The sequence below is a fragment of the Lepisma saccharinum genome, chromosome 30, assembly GCF_977018435.1.
Source record: "Lepisma saccharinum chromosome 30, izLepSacc3.1, whole genome shotgun sequence".
NCBI lineage: Eukaryota > Metazoa > Arthropoda > Insecta > Zygentoma > Lepismatidae > Lepisma > Lepisma saccharinum.
The window spans coordinates 28,492,318-28,515,396 of NC_139258.1; the positions used below are offsets into that span (position 1 = coordinate 28,492,318).

General features: G+C 37.2%; 1 protein-coding gene across 4 annotated transcripts in view; it reads left to right on the plus strand.

The window, feature by feature from the left end:
* The window catches only part of AP-1sigma (AP-1 complex subunit sigma-2), a 51,265-nt gene that overhangs the window by 1,968 nt on the left and 26,218 nt on the right, over positions 1-23,079 (plus strand). For all 4 annotated transcript variants that reach the window (XM_083115296.1, XM_083115295.1, XM_083115297.1 and 1 more), the window contains exons 2-4: positions 7,126-7,304; positions 9,436-9,544; positions 15,187-15,324. In XM_083115296.1, the coding sequence (XP_082971422.1) occupies positions 7,126-7,304; positions 9,436-9,544; positions 15,187-15,324 (426 nt within the window). The remainder of the gene's footprint in view (positions 1-7,125; positions 7,305-9,435; positions 9,545-15,186; positions 15,325-23,079) is intronic.

The window sequence follows — 23,079 nt, forward strand, 5'->3', positions numbered from 1 at the left end:
GGAAATGAGTTTCTGTGGCATCTTCAAAGTTCATGAAGGTATTTTCTTTGGTACTAGTTTACTATCCTTCGGACACACATTTATTTTTACAGAAGAAACTACTTACGGTAATAAGTTCCTGTAGCATTGTCAAACATCGGGAAGGTGTTTTGTGTGATGTGGGAATGTTTCAGAGCTGAAATTGATGTTCGTTGAAAATTAATTCTTCGAAGGAGATAGCATTTGGCGCGTACATCTTCGTACACCATCACGTTCGTACACCTTCGTACACCATCACCTTCGTACACCGTCGTGACTATCATGACGCGTCGTGATTGTGTTTTGTTGGTATGTAGTGTTTTGAACTGTCTGCGTTTGCGACGAGAGTTAGAACGGTGAAACGAGAGTTAGAAGAATGACGTGTGCTGGATGCGTGATAAAGTTTGAACCGGGTGTGGAGGATCCCGTGGAGTTTCTGATTGAACACGGGGTTTCGTACATAGCCCCATTAACCATTTCCGGTAAGGTTAGGTTAGGTAGGGCCACGCATAGGTTACAATAGTTAAAAATTGGTTTCGATTACTATCCTTCGGACAGATTTCGTGCATAGCCCCACGAACCATTTCCGGTAAGGTTAGGTTAGGTAGGGCCACGCATAGGTTACAATAGTTGAAAATTGGTTTCGATTACTATCCTTCGGACAGATTTCGTACATAGCCCCACGAACCATTGACGCTAACCCCACGAACCATTGGCGCTAGCCCCACGAACCATTGGCGCTAGCCCCACGAACCATTGGCGCTTGCCCCACGAACCATTGACGCTAGCCCCACGAACCATTGGCGCTAGCCCCACGAACCATTGGTGCTAGCACCACGAACCATTGGCGCTAGCCCCACGAACCATTGATGCTAGCCCCACGAACCATTGACGCTAGCTCCACGAACCATTGGCGCTAGTCCCACGAACCATTGGCGCGTGGTTAGGTTAGTTCAGTTAGGTTAGGAAACATAGTTAAAATTTGGTGTTGTGGTAGTATCAGGAATATATATATATTTGGTTGTGAAACAAAAAAATTCGCGAAAATCGACAGTTTCCATTCCGAAAACTAATGCCTTATTTTAGCTTATTTTGCAATTTCTAGATGTTTCCCACTTATTCCAGGAGGGATAGCCCCAAAACCGATTCAAAGAACGCGAAAAAAAAATGAAAAAGAAATAGATGTGATGAACTTGGTTCACGGGCATTTCTTGGGTTCGAAAGGTTGAAACACTGCATAACAATTGAAAATCGAGGAAAGACAAGCCCGACAGGTTATTATGTAGGAAGGTGTGCGCACCATATTGTGTGTGAGGCAAGCGGAGAGGCTAGGAGAAAGAAGTACTGGTAAAGTGAAAAATTGCTTTTACTTTCATCAAAACAACGTCAATACACCTTCAGGAATGTTCCGCGAAGGAGATACGTAAGTACGAATGTCAAAAATTTGACAAAAGACAAGCACGACGCGCGATTATGTAGGAAGGTGTACTCGCGATATTGTGTCTCAGGGAAGCGAAATGGCCTACCAGAAAGACGTACTGGTAATGTGAAAAATTGCTCTTACTTTCATCAAAACAACGTTGATACACCTTCAGGAATGTTCCACGAAGCAGATACGTAAGTACGAATGTCAAAAATTGACGAAACGAAAAAATTAGAAGTGTCCGAAGGATAGTAAATTTTTACCATTATTTTTGTGAAAAAAGCATAATTCCACCTTGAAGAATCTTTCGCAATGCATAATACGTAAGTACGAATGTTAGAAATAAATGAGTGAGACGTGTTGTGCCTGTATGGAACTGGTACCTTCCCTTTTAAGTAATGAATTGTTTTCAAAATTGTGTGAGAATGTTTTTAACAGATCTGTTTTTGGTACCATTAACCTTCTGTACCCCCCTAGAGAAAGTGAAATATTTTGCATGGTATATGAAGATTTTGTTGTTTATGAATGTTTCTGTTGATTTTAGCTCACGGAAATGTGTTATTGTGAAGTTTAGTATGTCTGTTACCTTAGCGTGTAATTTTACCGTGAAGAAGAACAACCCGAAGGCTTGGTGCAAGTTAATCTGGCACCCACAACGACATTCGACAATAGCAACTACACTATGTTGCCAAAAGTAAACATTACTTCCTCGTACTACATCCCAGGAACTGCTTCTTGCAGATCGACGAGGCTCTGGTGCCTGGATAATCCATTGTCGGGTTGTCTTGTTCTGTGTTTGTGTCCTTGGTGCTTAGTGCCCCTTTACAGCATCAGCTTTTAGTAGATAAAGGTATATTTGTCCTGTGACACTATAGTTTTAGTTCTTTTTGGTAACAGTCTCATATGGGCACAACACATTTCTTCAATTTTACAGAAGAATCTACTTACGGAAATGAGTTTCTGTGGCATCTTCAAAGTTCATGAAGGTATTTTCTTTGGTACTAGTTTACTATCCTTCGGACACACATTTATTTTTACAGAAGAAACTACTTACGGTAATAAGTTCCTGTAGCATTGTCAAACATCGGGAAGGTGTTTTGTGTGATGTGGGAATGTTTCAGAGCTGAAATTGATGTTCGTTGAAAATTAATTCTTCGAAGGAGATAGCATTTGGCGCGTACATCTTCGTACACCATCACGTTCGTACACCTTCGTACACCATCACCTTCGTACACCGTCGTGACTATCATGACGCGTCGTGATTGTGTTTTGTTGGTATGTAGTGTTTTGAACTGTCTGCGTTTGCGACGAGAGTTAGAACGGTGAAACGAGAGTTAGAAGAATGACGTGTGCTGGATGCGTGATAAAGTTTGTACCGGGTGTGGAGGATCCCGTGGAGTTTCTGATTGAACACGGGGTTTCGTACATAGCCCCATTAACCATTTCCGGTAAGGTTAGGTTAGGTAGGGCCACGCATAGGTTACAATAGTTAAAAATTGGTTTCGATTACTATCCTTCGGACAGATTTCGTGCATAGCCCCACGAACCATTTCCGGTAAGGTTAGGTTAGGTAGGGCCACGCATAGGTTACAATAGTTGAAAATTGGTTTCGATTACTATCCTTCGGACAGATTTCGTACATAGCCCCACGAACCATTGACGCTAACCCCACGAACCATTGGCGCTAGCCCCACGAACCATTGGCGCTAGCCCCACGAACCATTGACGCTAGCCCCACGAACCATTGGCGCTAGCCCCACGAACCATTGGCGCTAGCACCACGAACCATTGGCGCTAGCCCCACGAACCATTGATGCTAGCCCCACGAACCATTGACGCTAGCTCCACGAACCATTGGCGCTAGTCCCACGAACCATTGGCGCGTGGTTAGGTTAGTTCAGTTAGGTTAGGAAACATAGTTAAAATTTGGTGTTGTGGTAGTATCAGGAATATATATATATTTGGTTGTGAAACAAAAAAATTCGCGAAAATCGACAGTTTCCATTCCGAAAACTAATGCCTTATTTTAGCTTATTTTGCAATTTCTAGATGTTTCCCACTTATTCCAGGAGGGATAGCCCCAAAACCGATTCAAAGAACGCGAAAAAAAAAATGAAAAAGAAATAGATGTGATGAACTTGGTTCACGGGCATTTCTTGGGTTCGAAAGGTTGAAACACTGCATAACAATTGAAAATCGAGGAAAGACAAGCCCGACAGGTTATTATGTAGGAAGGTGTGCGCACCATATTGTGTGTGAGGCAAGCGGAGAGGCTAGGAGAAAGAAGTACTGGTAAAGTGAAAAATTGCTTTTACTTTCATCAAAACAACGTCAATACACCTTCAGGAATGTTCCGCGAAGGAGATACGTAAGTACGAATGTCAAAAATTTGACAAAAGACAAGCACGACGCGCGATTATGTAGGAAGGTGTACTCGCGATATTGTGTCTCAGGGAAGCGAAATGGCCTACCAGAAAGACGTACTGGTAATGTGAAAAATTGCTCTTACTTTCATCAAAACAACGTTGATACACCTTCAGGAATGTTCCACGAAGCAGATACGTAAGTACGAATGTCAAAAATTGACGAAACGAAAAAATTAGAAGTGTCCGAAGGATAGTAAATTTTTACCATTATTTTTGTGAAAAAAGCATAATTCCACCTTGAAGAATCTTTCGCAATGCATAATACGTAAGTACGAATGTTAGAAATAAATGAGTGAGACGTGTTGTGCCTGTATGGAACTGGTACCTTCCCTTTTAAGTAATGAATTGTTTTCAAAATTGTGTGAGAATGTTTTTAACAGATCTGTTTTTGGTACCATTAACCTTCTGTACCCCCCTAGAGAAAGTGAAATATTTTGCATGGTATATGAAGATTTTGTTGTTTATGAATGTTTCTGTTGATTTTAGCTCACGGAAATGTGTTATTGTGAAGTTTAGTATGTCTGTTACCTTAGCGTGTAATTTTACCGTGAAGAAGAACAACCCGAAGGCTCGGTGCAAGTTAATCTGGCACCCACAACGACATTCGACAATAGCAACTACACTATGTTGCCATTCGTCACCGGACACCCCTCAAAAAGTGCTCGAGATCGTCTGTTCATGTCATACAACCTATAAAATGCGTTGCCGGTTGAGAATACACTCATACCAGGTACAGCAGTCAATATGGACAGAGGACTCGAAGTGAGTGAGGCAGAAAGAGGGATGATCATTGGAGCCCACAGGTTTGGGCATTCAACCCGTGAGATTTCCAACAAATTTCAGATACTCCAGTCGACAGTGAGTGATGTTATCATGAAGTGGAAGCGAGAGGGGGGGTCATGACATGCCGACTCACACACAGTAAACCGAAAAATATTAACAGATCGTGACCGTCGATGCTTGAAACGTGTGGTGAAGTCAAACCGGAAGGCGTCGTTACAGATGGTGGCACAGGAGTTTTGATCGGCTTCCAGTAGTGCTGCAAGTGATCGTAGTGTCCACCGGGAGATCATCGCACTTGGTTTTCTTGGTCGTGCAGCAGTTCACAAGCTGCATATCACAGCCTGCAATTCAACCCGTCGGTTACAGTGGTGCAAGGAACGCCACCATTGGACTCTCGAACAATGGAAATCCATCCTGTGGAGTGATGAATCGCGCTACCAGATGTGGCGGTCCAATGGACGTGTGTGGGTGGCGTACTCTGTTTACAGGACTGTATGGTACCCACAGTGAAATTCGGCGTAGGTGGCATCATGGTGTGGTCCTGCTTTTCATGTTATGGTCTTGGTCCTCTTGTTTTATTCGGGGAAACATGAATGCTTACTATGCAATATGCATAGATGTGTCCTGTTATTGATTCATTTATTACCAGATGTGCATTTATGAACTGGATTCCGGGTACGATTGAGCTGGAGTACCACTTTCCTGTTCTTTTAATCTTCCGTCCCAATATCCAGCACATATGACTATGATTTTGGTGTCTTCACATGAAATGTTATGACCATCATTGATGCTGTGTTCTACTAATGTTGACTTTTCTGGCTGGAACAGTCCGATGTAGCTTTGGTGTCCATTTCATCACTTTTCTATGGTGTGTCCTGTTTGTCCAGTATAAGTCGTCCCATGTTTACATGGATTATCATATCTGGAGTAGAGTAGAGCCTTGGTCTTGAGTGGGGGTCTGTCACCATGCCTGGCGAGAATTCTGCTCAATTGGCCAACCTCCGTGGCAGAGTGAAATGATGCTAGGGGTCCTGGGTTCGAATCCCAACCTGGGCATGGGTGTTCATTGTGAGTGTCACTTCATCGATTTGGTCACTCATTTTTATCTTCATTATTAACGAAAAGCGGCAGAAAAGTGAAGTATAGTAAACCAAATCAATCCTGCTCAATTTACTGGATGTATGTTTAATAAATGATACAACAGCTGTAACGAACAGAGGAACCGAGAATCAGTTTTTTGCAACGTGCCACCACTCGTAACTCCAGGATATGGAGTCACGAATTTGACAAAACACTGCTTCTTGTCCGGCTAGACAGTTGGAAGCATCAGTTCTCACCCAGGGATCGGGATTCGGAAGATCCTCAAACTTCCAGGGAGGTAATCACCGAATTCCAACATGTGACAGCAAATAAAAATTCAAGTACTTCATAATTAAAATGTCCAAAAATCTTTAATCACGAATCGCACGTGGACATGCTGATTCGCACAAGTTAAAAGTATAATTTGTTGGATCCTGCTCACTCGTAGGCAGTGATAAGCAACTTATTTATCACGACAGAATTCGCGCACCACCTTCACCGTTAATAGCAAGACCTCAACTGTTTAACCTCTGGCACGTGGCACAGGTTCTTTCTTACAATGCTACCAATTCATATCATATAAAAACTACACAGAAGAACAAATAATTTATATATCAGATTAAGACTAGTTAGCGATAGTAAGCTTAGGTTGTGGTTGGCAACAATTGAGAATGCCAACGTGGAACTTTTGACGTCCCCATATACACGAAGCGTCATTCTTCACTCCTAAAATAAATTGCCAATAGAAGAGCGGTATATTATTGAAAGCAGAATTGTTATGCTTTCATGTTACAATATTAAACTTTGTAGAAATAACGAAACAATTTTATAAAGTAATTCACATTTGCCCTTGCACATAAAATGATTAAATAAAGATTTAGTTTACAGATTTATAACGAAGACGAAATTACTTTGATCTTGTCTATGGTTGTGAAATAACGGTATTAGGAAGAAATGTATTTAATATGTGCTTAAACAACAACATTTGCGTGAAAGATAGATATAATCCTAGCCATCTTGGATTTGACAAATAATGAAAACGTTGCATAGGATAATTATTAGCCTATAAAATCTAATGTATGTTGCAAAAATACGTGAATAATATAACAACATAATATAAAACACAACTATGTACATGAATTATGAAAACAAACAAGTACAAATAATTTAATGCAAGTTATTGCCTTGAAAGTATACGAATAAGATATATTCCAATATACGAGAGCAATTCGGCTAACATGGCGGTCATTACATTTTATAAGGACCTTGTTTCCATGTGTAACTGGTGTGGGTTTATAGATAATCATCCTTCTTCTGACTGTTTATGATGTAATCTTTGTATGTTAGAGAATGTTTATTATTGGGAGTAATTTATTTGTAATTGCTTTCTTTCAGATGCAGTTTATGCTGCTTTTTAGTCGTCAAGGCAAACTACGCCTTCAGAAATGGTATGTTGCTCACCCAGACAAGCTGAAAAAGAAAATAACAAGAGAGCTAATAACAACTATATTAGCAAGGAAACCTAAAATGTCTAGTTTTCTGGAATGGAAAGATGTTAAAGTGGTTTATAAGAGGTTAGTATAAATATATTGTTGATTTGCCATTATTGAATTCAGTATATTGTCAAATAGGTGGCCGCGGTGGCTCAGTCGGTAACGCGTCTGACTACCATGCTCAAGGTCCCGGGTTCGATCCCCGGCCGGTTCAAATCCGGGAACTTTTCTAACGGTGGAAGCGGCCCCGGCGCCTACCCAGCGTCGAATAACATGGGTACCTGGGGGAAACCCTGGGGGGTAAAGACGGTCAGGGGCGTGATGCTGATCACATCATCCCCACTCACGACCGGATCAAGAAAGTGTGGGGCGTTACCCCCACACCCCCTATACGCCTTCATGGCGTGGTGCTATGCACAGGGGAACACTTTACCTTTACCTTTAGTATATTGTCAAATAGCCAGTGTAGAGTCTTGAGTCAGCAGTATCTAATGTGTGTTCAAATGCTCATGCTCACAAGTGCATGCTTTTGTTATTAACAATTGTTGCTTATAGAATGAGTAGGAATGCTGCTTAACCTTTAAAGAAATGGAAAAAGCTTTGGGTAACAGTAGTATAAGCTGGAGACACATTAAACTCGTTTATTTTCAAATAAAAATCATTGCTACTTACCTCATATGCATACCGGAACATTTTTCAAGCTGGGGATCACTTTCTTTTCCATGAAAAAAGCGTTATTTTTAACATTATAATCATTTATTGGTCGTTGCTAATTCGGCGGGCAAATCTTGACTCACGTTGTCTGTCGTCAGCTGATGTGCAGTGTTTCCAAACTTATAAACTTATAAACCGATAAATGCCGCACTAACTATTCACAAAAGGTTTTTAAGCGAAAATTGAGACTAGACTCTACTTGACGTCCTTATCTGCATGGTGATTGCTTCTTTACGTTCGCGATCGTGGTGCGGCACCCGGCATCTCTTCGGGTAAGTACCTTTTTCTTTTTACACTTTCTGTTCACGATAGCCCCACTATCCATTCACGGGGTCGAGGTATGCCTATGAGGTTAGGTTCCATTAGCACTAATTTCACCCCTAAATATGTGCTTCATCATCTAAAAAAGTTCCTCAGTACGTTCAATTACGCATATCCGGACAACATCGGTTTTTCTCGATTCACTCCTTCAGGAAATTTTTCCTCGCTTTGGGATTTACGTTGTTGAATTCCTTATAAAATAAGCTTTCCAACGATATATGACACGTATTCCTTAGGAAAAGGACGTAAACTAGAGTCTTAACTTAAATTGGAAAATAAAAACGCTCACACGTCATCTTGTAAAACTACCGCGTGGTTGCTACACTGACAGGGGGGTTACATGATCGAACGCACAGTACATTTGATTCACGTAGTCGACGGTAATGGCGGCACGAGCTATTGTACAACGGAGATGCATGAATGACGAAAAATACCTTACTTACAGGCCAAATAAGTTGCACGATTCGAAAAAACAATTTCCCCGGCTTCAGAAAGTCCTCAAGAATGCAATTCCGTAAGTACTTTCTCGTCTTTTCTCCTGTAAATTTTAAGAAATCCGTCTCCGGCTTATACTATCGTTACCAAGCTTTGACCTTCTTCACCTTCAGTAAAAATCAGACAGAATAATATTTTTTATAATTGTTAGTTTGCAAGTAAATTAATATATGAAGCACCTAGAACTCAACAATTTTTTTTTGGCCTTACAGCTTTACAGGTGGCTGTTTATGCCCAGCATACAAAGCACCTAGAATAAAAAGCTTCACTATCTGCCATATCCATAACCACAATTTTTCACTATTTTCATTTCCACTATTGTTTGGTAGGAATGATAATTATCATTACAGTTGATATAATATGCTCATTATTTAGTTAATAAACCTACTTGTAAACATGGAGACATTTTTTTTATCCTTTCTTATATTACACCCAACTCCTTATTTTTTGGATCAGAATCCTCCATATCCAAGTTTATATTTTCCTGCAGTTTGCTTGTTTGTAAATCAAAACTCATGAAATACTGCAATTAGAAGAATTAAAACTGCTGTGAATTAAAAGTCAAATTAATGTTTCTTACGTATTTGATACTTTATGAACATTATTTTATTACCGTTAAATAATTTAGATAATTTAAATTTATTCTTCAATAGTTGCTGAGTCTTTATGCATTTTATTTCAGATATGCCAGTTTGTATTTTTGTTGTGCAATTGAACAAGATGATAATGAACTTTTGACATTGGAGATCATCCATCGCTATGTAGAGCTTTTGGATAAATACTTTGGAAGTGTAAGTAATTACTATATTAAACTTAAGCTAACGAGCCAAATATCTTAAATGCTTTGATTAGTTAGTTTCAAGAAAAAAATATTTTTATGTAGAGAGCGAATACAAACTTAATCTGTTCAAATCAAAGATGGGGAAATTTATAATGGCTCTAAAGCAAGCAGTGATGGAATTAACTCTAGATTAAAATTCCATTGAAAAAGAACAAGAATATTGACTATTTACAGCAGATAAATCTGTTGTCTAAAAATGTGTACAAGTAGTTTATACGCTGTGTTTCAAAATTACTCCCTCTGTCCCATAATTATTGCCCGGTACATCTTTGTTTGCTGTCTAATAATAATTGCCCGATATTCAAACTTTGACATTGGTGTATACAGAAGAAGAACATGAAACAAGGGAATGAGTCGTACAACTTTACTACTCAAGGATCAGTACAAATTGTGCTTTCCATCTGCCTCTTCGTCTGTCATTCCTGTACTACCATTTTGGCATACCGGACAATAATTATGGGACAGAGGGAGTATTTGAACGATTTCAACTTGTTATATTTGATTCATAAATGGTGAAAATAATATGCAATTTCACACACATGTAATGTAGCCGTCCAAGTTTTAAGTGTCAATGGTTATCACGAAGTTTACTCTCAAATGCTCAATGTAAGCACCCTTCGTTGCACTGCACACGTCAATATGGTAATTGTTAGCTGCATGCCCAATCCATTGATGTGATGTGACAATCTGCTTTTAAGGAACCCCCATACATTATTATTGTTTTAAATTGCATTAAAGTTTGTGAATACATATTATTTGTATATTTCACCAACAAAAATTATTAGCATTTCTAGCCTATATGCTTCACACATGTAACATTTTTTGCTAATGCTTTTCATGCATTCAGGGTATGTCATCATGCTGAAACTTCCTTTATTTGTTAGCAGACACCACAAAGTACTTCATAATTCTTTGTTAGCAGACACCACAAAGTACTTCATAATTCTTTGTTAGCAGACACCACAAAGTACTTCATAATTCTATGAAATGAGTTCATTATGAATATTTTAATCCAATCACTTGTATAGAACCTTACATTTCATGTGTGAAAGCCATACATCTAATATAGGCATGTATGGAATGATTTGAATGATAAAAACACGTTCCATGAGTAATACAACGTAATCACCGATCAAACATGCCATGAAATACACTTGAACATATTCTTAAGTTGTTTTATTTTTCTTGTGGAATGGTCAGGCTGACCAGTTATAAAATTGCTGCTGTAACTGGCAAAACATTCTTGAACATGTTGATTACGTGGCTTATGCCACAGCTGACACAGCAGTGCAGACATTATTTATCATCACGTTGGAGCCCAATACCACTTACACCCTAATGTATGGGGTTCCTTAACAGGAGATTGTCACATCAAATCCATGGTTTGATTTTTGATTTGATTTATTTTATTTTACTTCGCGTCTTGTGCCTCTTACCTAATTTGCGAAGATGGGGGTGAAATAATGAAATTGATGAATGGACATTCACAAACAACCATGCCCGAGCGGGATTCGAACCCGGGACCCTTGGCATCGCAGTGCGATGTGCTAACCACTCAGCCACAGGGTCCGGCACATCACATCAATGGATTGGGCATGCAGCTAACAATTACCATATTGACGTGTGCAGTGCAACGAAGAGTGCTCACATTGAGCATTTGAGAGTTAACTTCGTGATAACCATTGACACTTAAAACTTGGACGGTTACATTACATGTGTGTGAAATTGCATATTATTTTCACCATTTATGAATCAAATGTAACAAGTTGAAATCGTTCAAATCATTTTTAAACACAGTGTATAAACTACTTGTACACATTTTTATACAATAGATTTATCTGCTGTAAACAGTCAATATTCTTGTTGATGTTGAAGTCTTCATATTATTTTATTTTATAATATTTGGACTACAAATAACATGGAAATACCTAAAATTTATCACTTTTAATGGTAAGCAAATTGAAAAATGTATGAGGGGAAGTCATTAAATAACAGGAATATTATTCTAAACTTCATGGAGATTTATATTTATGCACAATGAAAATTTGAGTTTCGGCACTCAAAAAGGTTTATTAGCAATACGCTCTAAAGGTGTCGTGACAATTGAGCAGTATGCACCTGCACAGTAGCTCGTACAGCATGCCCGCTCCACTGTTGACTTGCACCGTAGAAGAGCTAGGAAGTGTTATTCTTTTTTGTGGTCTGAGGGTGAAATCTTCTGAAATCCATAGGTTTGCACACGGGTGGGCAAGAGGGGCAGTAGTTCCCTCTAATACTCTTGCTTCCTAGAGGAATCTTGTCACCGTTATTAAACAATATTATGCTCTTTACATAATTAAGTATTTTCAGCCCGACGAAAGTACCAAGCAACTATATAAGATTCACTATTTCTTATGTAATTGAACTATACAACTTCGTTCTCTAGCAAATTTCTTGATATACCGTATAATTGAATCAGAATTTTTGGTTGTCCGAATCATATATATTATTAAGATATTTGTGTGTGGATGTTGAGAGGCGATAATACGTAAGGTTGAAATACAGAAAACATCTGCTTGAATTTTTGGAAAGTTCGCCTTGAAAACCGGGAATTACACCCTGGTCCATGCGATATCAACTAGATGATATATCATCACAATATTTTGGCAATATATATCGTCATGATCAGAGTTAGGATTTTTAGGGGAAAATTGCATTGGGAAAAAGGAAGGGAAAAGGTGCTAAAATAAGACCCAAAAAGGGGCAAAAAAGGTGCTGATAATTATACTACTTATTAAAACTTTCCCTCCTATTTTATTAGTCTAAGCTATTCACTCGAAGCTGTGTACACATCACAGACATAGGTTGTGTTACAGTTATTCACCAGAGTCGGGGAAAAACACAAAGCTGTTGTACCTTACAACATTAAGCATTTCTAAATTTTTAAAAGTTAGTTTGTTTCTTTTCGGAGATAAAATATCTTTATATAAGCTGAAGCTTCTCTCTACACCCACAGTAACAAGTGGGGCAAACTTAGTATTCACTTGGAATGGCAACTCTGTGGAAGTGGCAAATTCCACAACATCCAGATTCTTGTCAAGACTAGCCTCAAGTTTGTCTCTGGCAAAACCATCTAACTGCCCCCTCACCGTAGTAAAGATATCCCATTGTTTTTCCTTTTCGATGCCTTGTTCTTCTAAGCTTTTGATGGCTGTAAACAGGTACTTGTAGGAATGTACACAAAATAGTTATTTCTGCAAATCATCTATCTCGTCTGGGAGGAGAAGTTGCTGTGCTTTGGAAATTGCACCGCGTTGGTTGAATCCAGGGAAAGCACAAACTCCTTAATTTTTTCAAAATTTCACAGAAATGCAGCACATTCAATCCATGATCCCCAGCGAGTAATAATGGGGAAATGTGTCAGGAGCAGGCAGGTAGTTTCTCTGTAGGCAAGAATGTAACTTGGGGCCTTAAGGAGTATTTTCTTCAGATCAGATATGAACTCATTTACAATGTTATATTCGTTCCTAATAGATTCAGAAACCCTATGAAGGGCATGAGCCAAACAGGTTACATGCTCTAACTTAGGGAACAACGTCTTTAATTGGTTAAATGCCGAAAGCATGTAGGGAGCCTGGTCAGTAACTACAACAACAACTTTTTCAAACTGAATTCCACCTGGCCACAGTTTTTGACAGAAATCCATACTGTACTGGCCTTGGTTTTCTGCAACTCATACATGTTTAGTAACATGGGCTTAACTTCCTGACCTGTCAGAGGAAAAACCAAAATGTTCAAAACATATCGTTGCATTGAGTCTGTCATCTCATCCAGAATGACACCTATATTGCAATCTGACACTTTTACCTTAATTTTACGAACTGTTTCTTCATACACAGGTTCAATATAGTTTTTATTAATGAACTCTCATCGGGCACTGACAACCGTGTGTACTTTTCAAGGAACCCCTTGAAGGCCGGACGGTTCACCTTGTTGAGTGGAATCCCCGCCTGTGTAAAAGATGCACACAAGTCAACATTAAATTCCTTTAAATTTTGGTTCTTGGAAGAACACTGCTCAAATGCATTGCGTAAGAGAGGCTGCCGAGATTTACTTCCTTGCAGATTCTTGTTCTTTTGATGCTTAGAGCTGGAAATATGTTGCTGGATGCTATCTCTCTGGTGTTTTTCATCTAATGTGATTCCCATATCACAAACCGTGCATCGAATAACAGTTCCATCACTTTCTATGAACTCATGCTTAAATTGTTGAGCCAGACTGAGAAATCGGGTTCTGGGCACTTTCAGCATTTTAAAGTACATGTACTAACAGGATCTAACAGAGTGAAAAAGCAGGTAAGGAACTTACACCCACAAACAATATCTGTCCACTGCGCACACATGAAACGTGAAACCCACCACTTCAGAAACACATTGTTGCTTCATTGCTTCCAAGACCAAACTGCGTTTCCTTCTATCTTAAAAAAAAATAACGGCGATCTGGTGCATATCAGTAGCGGTCTTTCCATTGTCGATTTCAAATAGGCAACAATCAAGCACAGTTTAAATACATTCAATTTCAGTGAACAATGTGAAAACATCTTAAAGAGAAAAGTGTCGCAAAAAGAGAAAACAAAAATTCAATGATTTGCCGAGGAAATATATTTAACAACACCAGTAAAAGGACACAAAAAGGATGAGGCGACAGGTGAGTGTAGAAGGTTACATAATTTAGAACTACATAATTTGTACTCATGTCCAGATATTATTAGAATAATTAAATCAAGAAGACTTAGGTGGGCAGGACATGTGGCACGAATGGGAGAGGAAAGACGAGTTTACAGGATTCTTGTTGGGAAACCAGATGGTAAGAGACCTGTAGGAAGGCCAAGACGAAGATGGAGGGACAACGTTGAGATGGACCTAAAGGAAATCGGTAGGGATGGAAAAGAGTATATAGAACTTGCTCAAGATAGGAACAGATGGAAGGCCTGTGTTGCTGCAGCCATGAACCTTCGGGTTTAAGAAGGCTAGAGAGTTAGTTAGTTAGTTAGTAAAAGGACACAAAAAGGAGAGGAAAAACGATTAAGAACACGAAAAAGGGGGAAAATAGATAAATGTCACAGAAAAGGGAGGGAAGGGGAAAGGTTATCAAAAAAGGGGGAAAAAAGGTGCTGAAAAATTAGCTCCATTCTCACATTCAGGCAACATTTCACACACTGAGTCCTTCCAGAGAAGTCTCACTTTCACTACGAAAAAAAGGTGTGCACCTAAAAATCCTAACTCTAGTCATGATATTTGGTGAGATATGTGATCATGATATTTTAGTGATATATATTATGTCAGCGACATAGCATCACAATATTTGGCGATATGTATTGTGTAGACAATACCTCACCAATATAACAATATATCACAATATCAAATGTCTGATATCGTCCATCCCAAGTACCGGTTTGTTTTTGTCACCATTAATACATAATTGTTACACTTATTTCGTTATTGTTTATTATCAATTGCCCCTTGCTTTTGAAATGCACATCATATTTTGTTTTTTATTCAGCAGAGAAAAACTTTCATAGACATGCATGTGTAATGTACACTTCTATTTCAGGTTTGTGAACTGGATATAATATTTAACTTTGAAAAGGCATACTTTATACTCGATGAGCTTCTTCTGGGTGGAGAGATTCAAGAGACCAGTAAAAAGAACGTCCTTAAAGCCATAGCAGCTCAGGATTTGTTACAAGAGGTTAGTTACGGTGAAAACAGCCTTGAACTCTGATATTTGAACTTTTGTAGTTACTTATGCTTGCTAGTGTTTTTAGCAGGTGCGCTGTTGTTATTTTTAAGCTGCATTTGCTTTTTCTTCTTGCATTTGTTGAATGAATTGCACGTAGCTCCTTTTTATTATTTTTTTTAAGTATGATGACAGAGATCTGAAATTTTGTTGGCGTTTCATTCCGATAAAGTGTTCGTTTATGCTAGATACTCTGAAGAACATATCATTCCTGAGAAAGTGGGGGATAAAGCACAGAAGAAATTACAGCACATAACGAATACTGCAAAAGGAGAATTTGTGTTTTTGTGGCCTTGCATTAACTTCATCAGGAAGGGAACAGTAACGTTGGAGTAGCGATGTTATCAAACTGATTTCTGCTGTATAAACATTGGTCAATATTGGGTTGATAAAAAATTCAATATTGAAACTGATTCTGATATTCAATTTGTATACTTTCTAAAGTTCCGTTATCGAGAATATGTCTTCATAATTTTGTAAATTTGATTATTAGAGTTATTATTTATTTATTAGTAGAGGCATATATTTTTCGTAAATGACAAAGTAAAATTTTGGTACAAAACCTGAGTCAATTTCGAGTTCAAAAGCAGTAAATGAAACAAAATGTTACAGCGGTGAAAAAGCTGTATATAAAATGACATTTTAGTTTTAAAAATGTGAATATAATCCAAAATTTGATTTAAAAACTGCACTTACTAAACAAAATAAGCATATCCCTTCCAATAGCACATTTATGTAACTACCAGAGTATTAAGTTTATTCCTGTATAAAGGGGCCCATTCTTGCTTCTCAAATATTTACAGCAGAATTAATCATTTTTCCATGAATTGCATAACTTACAGGATCATTCTGATATCAGAAAGTATCACGTCAACAAATAAACTCAAAATTTTGTGTTTAATAGTCTATTTCACATTTTGCAGTTCATTTCGCATGATTTCGTGACAAACAGGGTAGGTAAATGCACCTTACAGTTTTCAGAAACATGAAAAATTAGCATTACAATGTGTTATTTCACACTTCGTTTTTTCGTCAAAAACTAAATATGCATGCCTCTAATTATTACATTACAACTGTGATTTTATGGTCCTGGATTTTACAATTTCTACATTATTATTTCTTGGTCCCAATAGAGCATACTTTTACAAAAAATTCCCCATATTTTACGTTTTCCCACATTTTAAGTTTTTTCACCTTGGTTTACTGAAAAATGTAAAATTAAGGTTCAAGTCAATTTTAATTTTTTTGTACTAAAAATTAAGATAATGCCAAAGACGATTCTTAACTTGCTTACACTGCATAGAACCATAATATTCAGTTCTTTTTTAAAAATAAAACCCATTTCCATCATCTTGTTATAAACTTTGATTAGAGACTGAAATGAACCATTCATATTCTTCAAGGAATTTCAAGAAACTTTTGTTTATATTTCATTGATAGAATATTGTGAACTTTTATAGCTGTGCTTTATGAATATCAACAGAAATTTTATATTGGGTCATCCCTACTACATACCTATACATTTTTTTTACCTACTTTTGATGGAATTAAATTGTGAATTAATTTATTTTTCCACTTCTGTTCTTATTATTACACATTAACTGGTTGATTCACAATTCGCCACCATAGACTCGTAGTCTATGACCATACCTGAGAATATTCTTCATCTAATTATAATTAACCTTTCATCCTCATGATTGAAATTGGCCGAATTTGTAGAAAGTCTGGCAAATAAATATAATTTGGCTCTCAGAACATTCTGACCAACCAACACTTTTTTCTTTCACGCTTTAGTTCCATGTTCTCATCTAGTTTCAATTACAACACATAAAACTGAGAATTACTCTTAACTTCAGAGTACAATTTCTTGGTTGGGGCACAAAACTTTTGTGTTTCTGATCCTGCTTAAAGTGTTTCGAACTGTGTAACTGTTAGCATTGTTGCGAGTAGCTTCAGATTTGACCACCCGTGGAAACTTCCAGATGTTGATGTTGGTCCAGCATCATGTGTACAGTTAGAGATATCTTGAAAGAAATGGTAGTGGATTTTGATCCAGACAGCCAGATAACAAGAGCACTGGGATTTGATGCACTGACAAAGCATCATCCAATAAAAAGCTTTTACCATCTTAGTGCCCTTGTGTCACGAGAAGTCCAGTCTTAGTATCAAATTGAAACTTTTATTTTTCAGAGAATTGTTCTTTTTTCCCAATTCCATTATTAATTTCAGGTGATTATGCCTCGATTTTATCAAATAAATCTTGTTCTGATTGTAATTCATTTTATCTTCAGAAGTGTCCATGTGTGTTTTATCAAGTCCTCATGTACATATCTAACCTCAAATCTGTTAACATTTTGCACTTTTACAACTTTCATTATGTGCTAGCATTATTTTTGTGCTTTATCCTCCCTTTTTTTGTCATAGGTAAGATTACTTTTCATACCATTTCCCATTGAGATTGCAGTAAATTGCATGGTTGGATTTTTTCTATGTTAATGTTGAAAGTATGTGTCTAGTCTGAAGAGTTTTTTTTTTTTTTTTAACTAACTAGGTTGCAAATATTAGACATACGAGCTATATAGCACAATGCATGATAATGGGAATATTTGGGCATTCAGACATGTTCGATAGCACATAGGAAAATATGTGTAACAATTTTTAAATGGTTTGTGTATTTACAGAATTTGTTTCGGTGTTGCTATTAATGCTTGTATGGGCTTCACAGTCAGCTTTCGTTTTTGTGCATAAATATATATGATATTTAATAGTATGTGGGGTATGTCTGTTTAATGTTATATTGAATCGTGCATCATTATATTGAATTGTGTTTATATAAGTATGTGTATGTGAAAAATAATTGCAAATTTTTTACGCACTTTTGCACTGTAATTTGTCACTCACAGTCATTGTCGAAACAATTATTGTATTCTAATAGGCATGCATGTTTATTGTACAAAACGTACATAGTATTTATACATATATTTTTAAAATGTATGCTCTGTGTCCCTTTTATGGATTCGAGGTGAGTCAACTTACACTTCGACGGAGTTCTTAAAATGTTGCAATGATTTGAATGTGATGGATTCACACTAACTATTTGTTGTTGTTAGCATGTTGTGTTTGAAATGTGCCAAATTGTTTGGTACATAGTTTTCCTTAACATATCAGTATTATAGCTTGTTTGTAATGAATTTTAAGTCATGGGAATAAACTGTTTTGTTGATCTCAAAAATTTGAATAATGTGTACCTGTTCCTTAATTGTCTCTTAAATCATGGGGGATTAAATCTTCCAATTTTGGCTATTGTAAATTTTTTTTATCTAAATCCAAAGTATCTATGATTGATATATGTATTTTACTTCATTTTTCTGCCACCTTTGGCTAATCGCGATGATGAGAGTGAGCGATGATGTGAAATTGATGAAGGGACACTCACAAAGAACACCCATGCTTAGACTGGGACTTGAACCCAGGACCCCTGGCATCATAATGGACTGTGCTAACCACGAAGCCGGCAAGAATGATGTAAACATCAGAATTATTAAGAAGAAAACTAGTCATTGAATTGAATGAAAGACATGTCTATGGCCTGAAATATTGTATAGTCAAGTCATGACCCCAATGCTGAAGGTTTCGAGTTGAAGTCCTGGCCAGAACATAAGTGTTTAGTTGTGTTTGTTCTTTCAGCGACTTAACCCTTTTGTCTTTGCTGTGATTTACCAAAGACATTAAATAACTACATACAAACAAGCAAAGAATTTTAGACTCCTCTCATAGCATGGTGGTTATGTTAATATTATCTCTAGGTTAAGAAATTAAGATAAAATCACAACATGTACCTTATTTTGTCCTCCAAATTTTCAGATTGACCTGAATACTTCTTAAGGTATGGACAAAAAGAATGAGTCACGGAAAGGTTAAAATAGTTTAAAATGTAGGAGAATTTGATGTAATGATCATGTCACTGAAGCAACCAGCCATTTCTTTTAGCTGCATGTAGAGCCAAGATATCTGCGCTTGTAAAAATACAGGATTTCTAGTTATTTAATCAGATACAAATATAAGCAGAATTCAGTACCTTAGATTTATTACAGTTGGGATCAGAGGCACCAACTTAAAATAAATTTTGGGGGGGAGCAACGTTGGCATAAACAATATTTTATCTTTTCCTCTGCGTGAAATTTGAGGGCACAGAAAGTGCCTTGCCCCTTCCCCTAATTAGTAGCATGTAATTTAGCGTAATATTATGTATTTCTGTTTGTAAATTCATATGCTCTATGCTCACTTTGTATAAGTATGTAGTTTGTTTATTCATAGCTAAACCCATAGCAATCACCAGGGCCTCTCCAGTGGTGTAGTAGTTACGTCATCGTCTTGTAATCAAGGGGTCTTGGGTTTGATACCCGGTGGAGGCACTTAGTGATTTGGATCACACATTAAACTGTAGGTCCAGTCCCGATTAGCCTATCTGTGTATAAAGTGGACTTAAAACAACAAATCAATCAATCAACCATAGCAGTCACCATGTTTGATGCATTATTTACAGAGGTAAAATAAATACTGAATGTTTTTCAAGAAACATTTGCAACTTTCTATCAGTACTTTATCAATATCAGTAAGAATTTCATATTAGTCCATCTCTAGTCCTTGGTTTGATTTTTTATTTTAATCCAAGAAACCTCTCTTTGCCCTTAAAGTGCACCTAAAGCAAATGGTTTACTTTGGGAAGGTGATGTGAAATAAATCTAGGATAACAAAAACTATACCTTTAAACATATTCATTAATATGAGAAATTTATACTCTGGAACCCTGATTTTGTGTTCCTGCATTATACATTCAATCAACATGGTCCCAATAGAACAAAATGTTTTAAAATTTTCGTTGGTTTACATTTAAGTTTTTCAGCTTGGTCCCTGAAAAACATAAAACTGAGATTTTGGTATTTTTCCATGTTTTCTCGTCATACATTGCATGTACAGTAGAGAAGTTTTCACCTGTTTTGAACTTGGAATCACAGAATACATATAAACAAAATGATACCTATTATACAATCCACTTAGGCTGATAGTTGCATGTAGTCAGTTTTAACTGCATTTCTGTGTCAACTAATGTGTTTGGTCAGGCACAAAATTGGTTTGGATTGGTACATTCTCAAGTGTCATGTTTCAGTTCACTGTGAAAGTCCCTCAGATTCAATACATGTGGATTTCTGACTGGATCATCCTTTATATAATCTAAACTCCAAGGAAAATTTTCACACTCGGTCACTATGTGGCTAAAATGCTTTACTTCACTTGGTAACTAAAATAACAATGTGAAGCCTGGCATGAGTGTGAGGAGATCCTTATGAGTGAAAAGTGGGTGTGTTAAGTAAAGACACAGAACAATCATTGGTTGATGAAAAGACTTGCTTTGAGGTAGACACAACCTCAAAGAGAATATTCTCGAGCTATGCAACCACACTCTCTACACTGCAGTGCAGCAAATTGGCTGGAACCTCTATCTCTCTTCTGATATTTCCCTTGAGTTCAACTCATGATGGAACTCTCGTGCTTTACGCCATTTCATTTAGCTAACCCCACAGGAAGTGGTCCGGTGATGTGGATGGCCAATTGATATCACCAAATCTGGAAATGAGGCACCCAGGGATATGTTGTAAAAACATTCTCGGCACTAATCCTGTATGGATAGTGGCACCATATTGTTGCATCCACATTTGTGTCAGACTGAGCTGCCTCATTTCTGGAATGAAGGTGATTAACATGTCATTGCAGCACTCAGCCTTTCTGCTGGAATGACGGAGCTTGCACTATTGAAGAACACTTCCACAACATAAGCAATTTCAACACAATTCATTGGAGCAATTAAATGAAAAATTAATTAATTTTAACTCCAAGCTCAGACTTCCAAATGCACTGTATTTGAAAAATATGAGAATATTCCTACATGCTGAAATTAAAAAATGAAATGTATCCCATCAATATTGCTCACCCTGTACGTCCTAAATCTTGTTTTCTCTGAATATCGACAATGGTTCTTTATTAAAATGCAATGTTAAATACAGAGAAACTAGTACTCACTTTTATCCGCAAAGCTGTTTTTTCTTTTTCAATTGATTTCAGTGGCCACTGCCACCATCCTCGTTGGAACTTGCTGTACTGTTGTTTGGCGTGCATCTTTTGTTTGTAGTTCTCTGGCTGCCGCTAGGTGCGCTGTTGTTAACTGTGCATCTGGGTCTGTGTCGTCAGCTATTTCCGGGCGATAACTGTTGTAGTAGGGGAATCCAAGTGTGACATGCTTGCCCGCTATCGCCCGGAAATAGCAGACCCCACAGACCCAGAAGCAAAGTTAACAACAGCACACCTAGTGGCAGCCAGAGAACTACAAACAAAAGACGCACGCCAAACAATACTACAGCAAGTTCCAACGAGGATGGTGGCAGTGGCCACTGAAATTGATAGAATGAAGAAAAAACAGCTTCGCGGATAAAAGTGAGTACTAGTTTCTCCATATTTATATACTATCACGTGTGTCTTTTCCCAATTATGAATGCAGTGTTAATTGAATATTATCCATTGCCTAGTTTTTACCATTACTTATTCAAACACTATGCTTGAGTAGAACACCACTTCTGTAAACAACTACACACTGTGTGTAAATTGTAGTGGCATGTGGATCATCCTCTTGGAATGCATGAGTAATAATTGGAAGGTTCAGTAATTTACATTAAAGTTCTTTGAAGAGACCGATGGTGCTTGCATACTAGTACAGAATATCTACAGTGTAGCTTTTAAGTTGTTTTTGTAACGTGCCTGTAGATTATGGCTTGCTTACAGAGGATGATATGTACCTTAAATGTTAAAAACCGCCACTTCTTTAGGGAAATTTGCTTTGTTTATTATAAAAGGTGAATATGCTTTCGCTTTATGGTTCACTGATGATATTTTTGTGTGCTAGAATAAAATTAGCATGCAAAACATAATTACATTTTCACTTTAAATTAAAATTATGTATCATGTATGACTATGTTTGTCAATATTTATGTATTATTTTCCTGTAGTTTACGGTTATTACAAGCATAAGAAAACAGTTTTTCATTGTGACGTTTCAGGAGAACACACGCTCCCTTCATCAGACATTTATTTTTTTAACAAAAATAATAATAAATAAAAATAAAACAGACTGCTTTTTTCACAGTTAGGTTGCTATATTACAAAAATGTAACATTGACAACATCCATTATATAACGGATTCTATTTGTTTTAAAAAATGCTAACCATTGTTATAACTGTATCTTTAGTCAAAATGAAAATAAATGTCTGATGGAGGGAGCATGTGTTCTCCTGAAACGTAACAACGAAAAACTGTTTTCTTATGCTTGTAATAACCGTAAACTACAGCAAAATAATTCCACAATGCAAGCATGCGTACATACAAGAAAAACTAATATTTATGTATTCATCATCTGCATTATCCTGGTACAGCCTTGATTATCTGTTGCTTTCAAAGTTGACCATTCCTAATTGTTATTATTCACCCTTTGTGTATTAACTTACTTTGTTATATTTTTGTTTATTACAATTATTGTTTATGTATAAGTTGTTTCTTTGGACTTTGTAATTAGATATGGTGGATCTATGCACTCTACTTTTCTGGTGCTGTGTGGATGGAAATATATATACATTATTCCCAGTGTAATTTAAAAA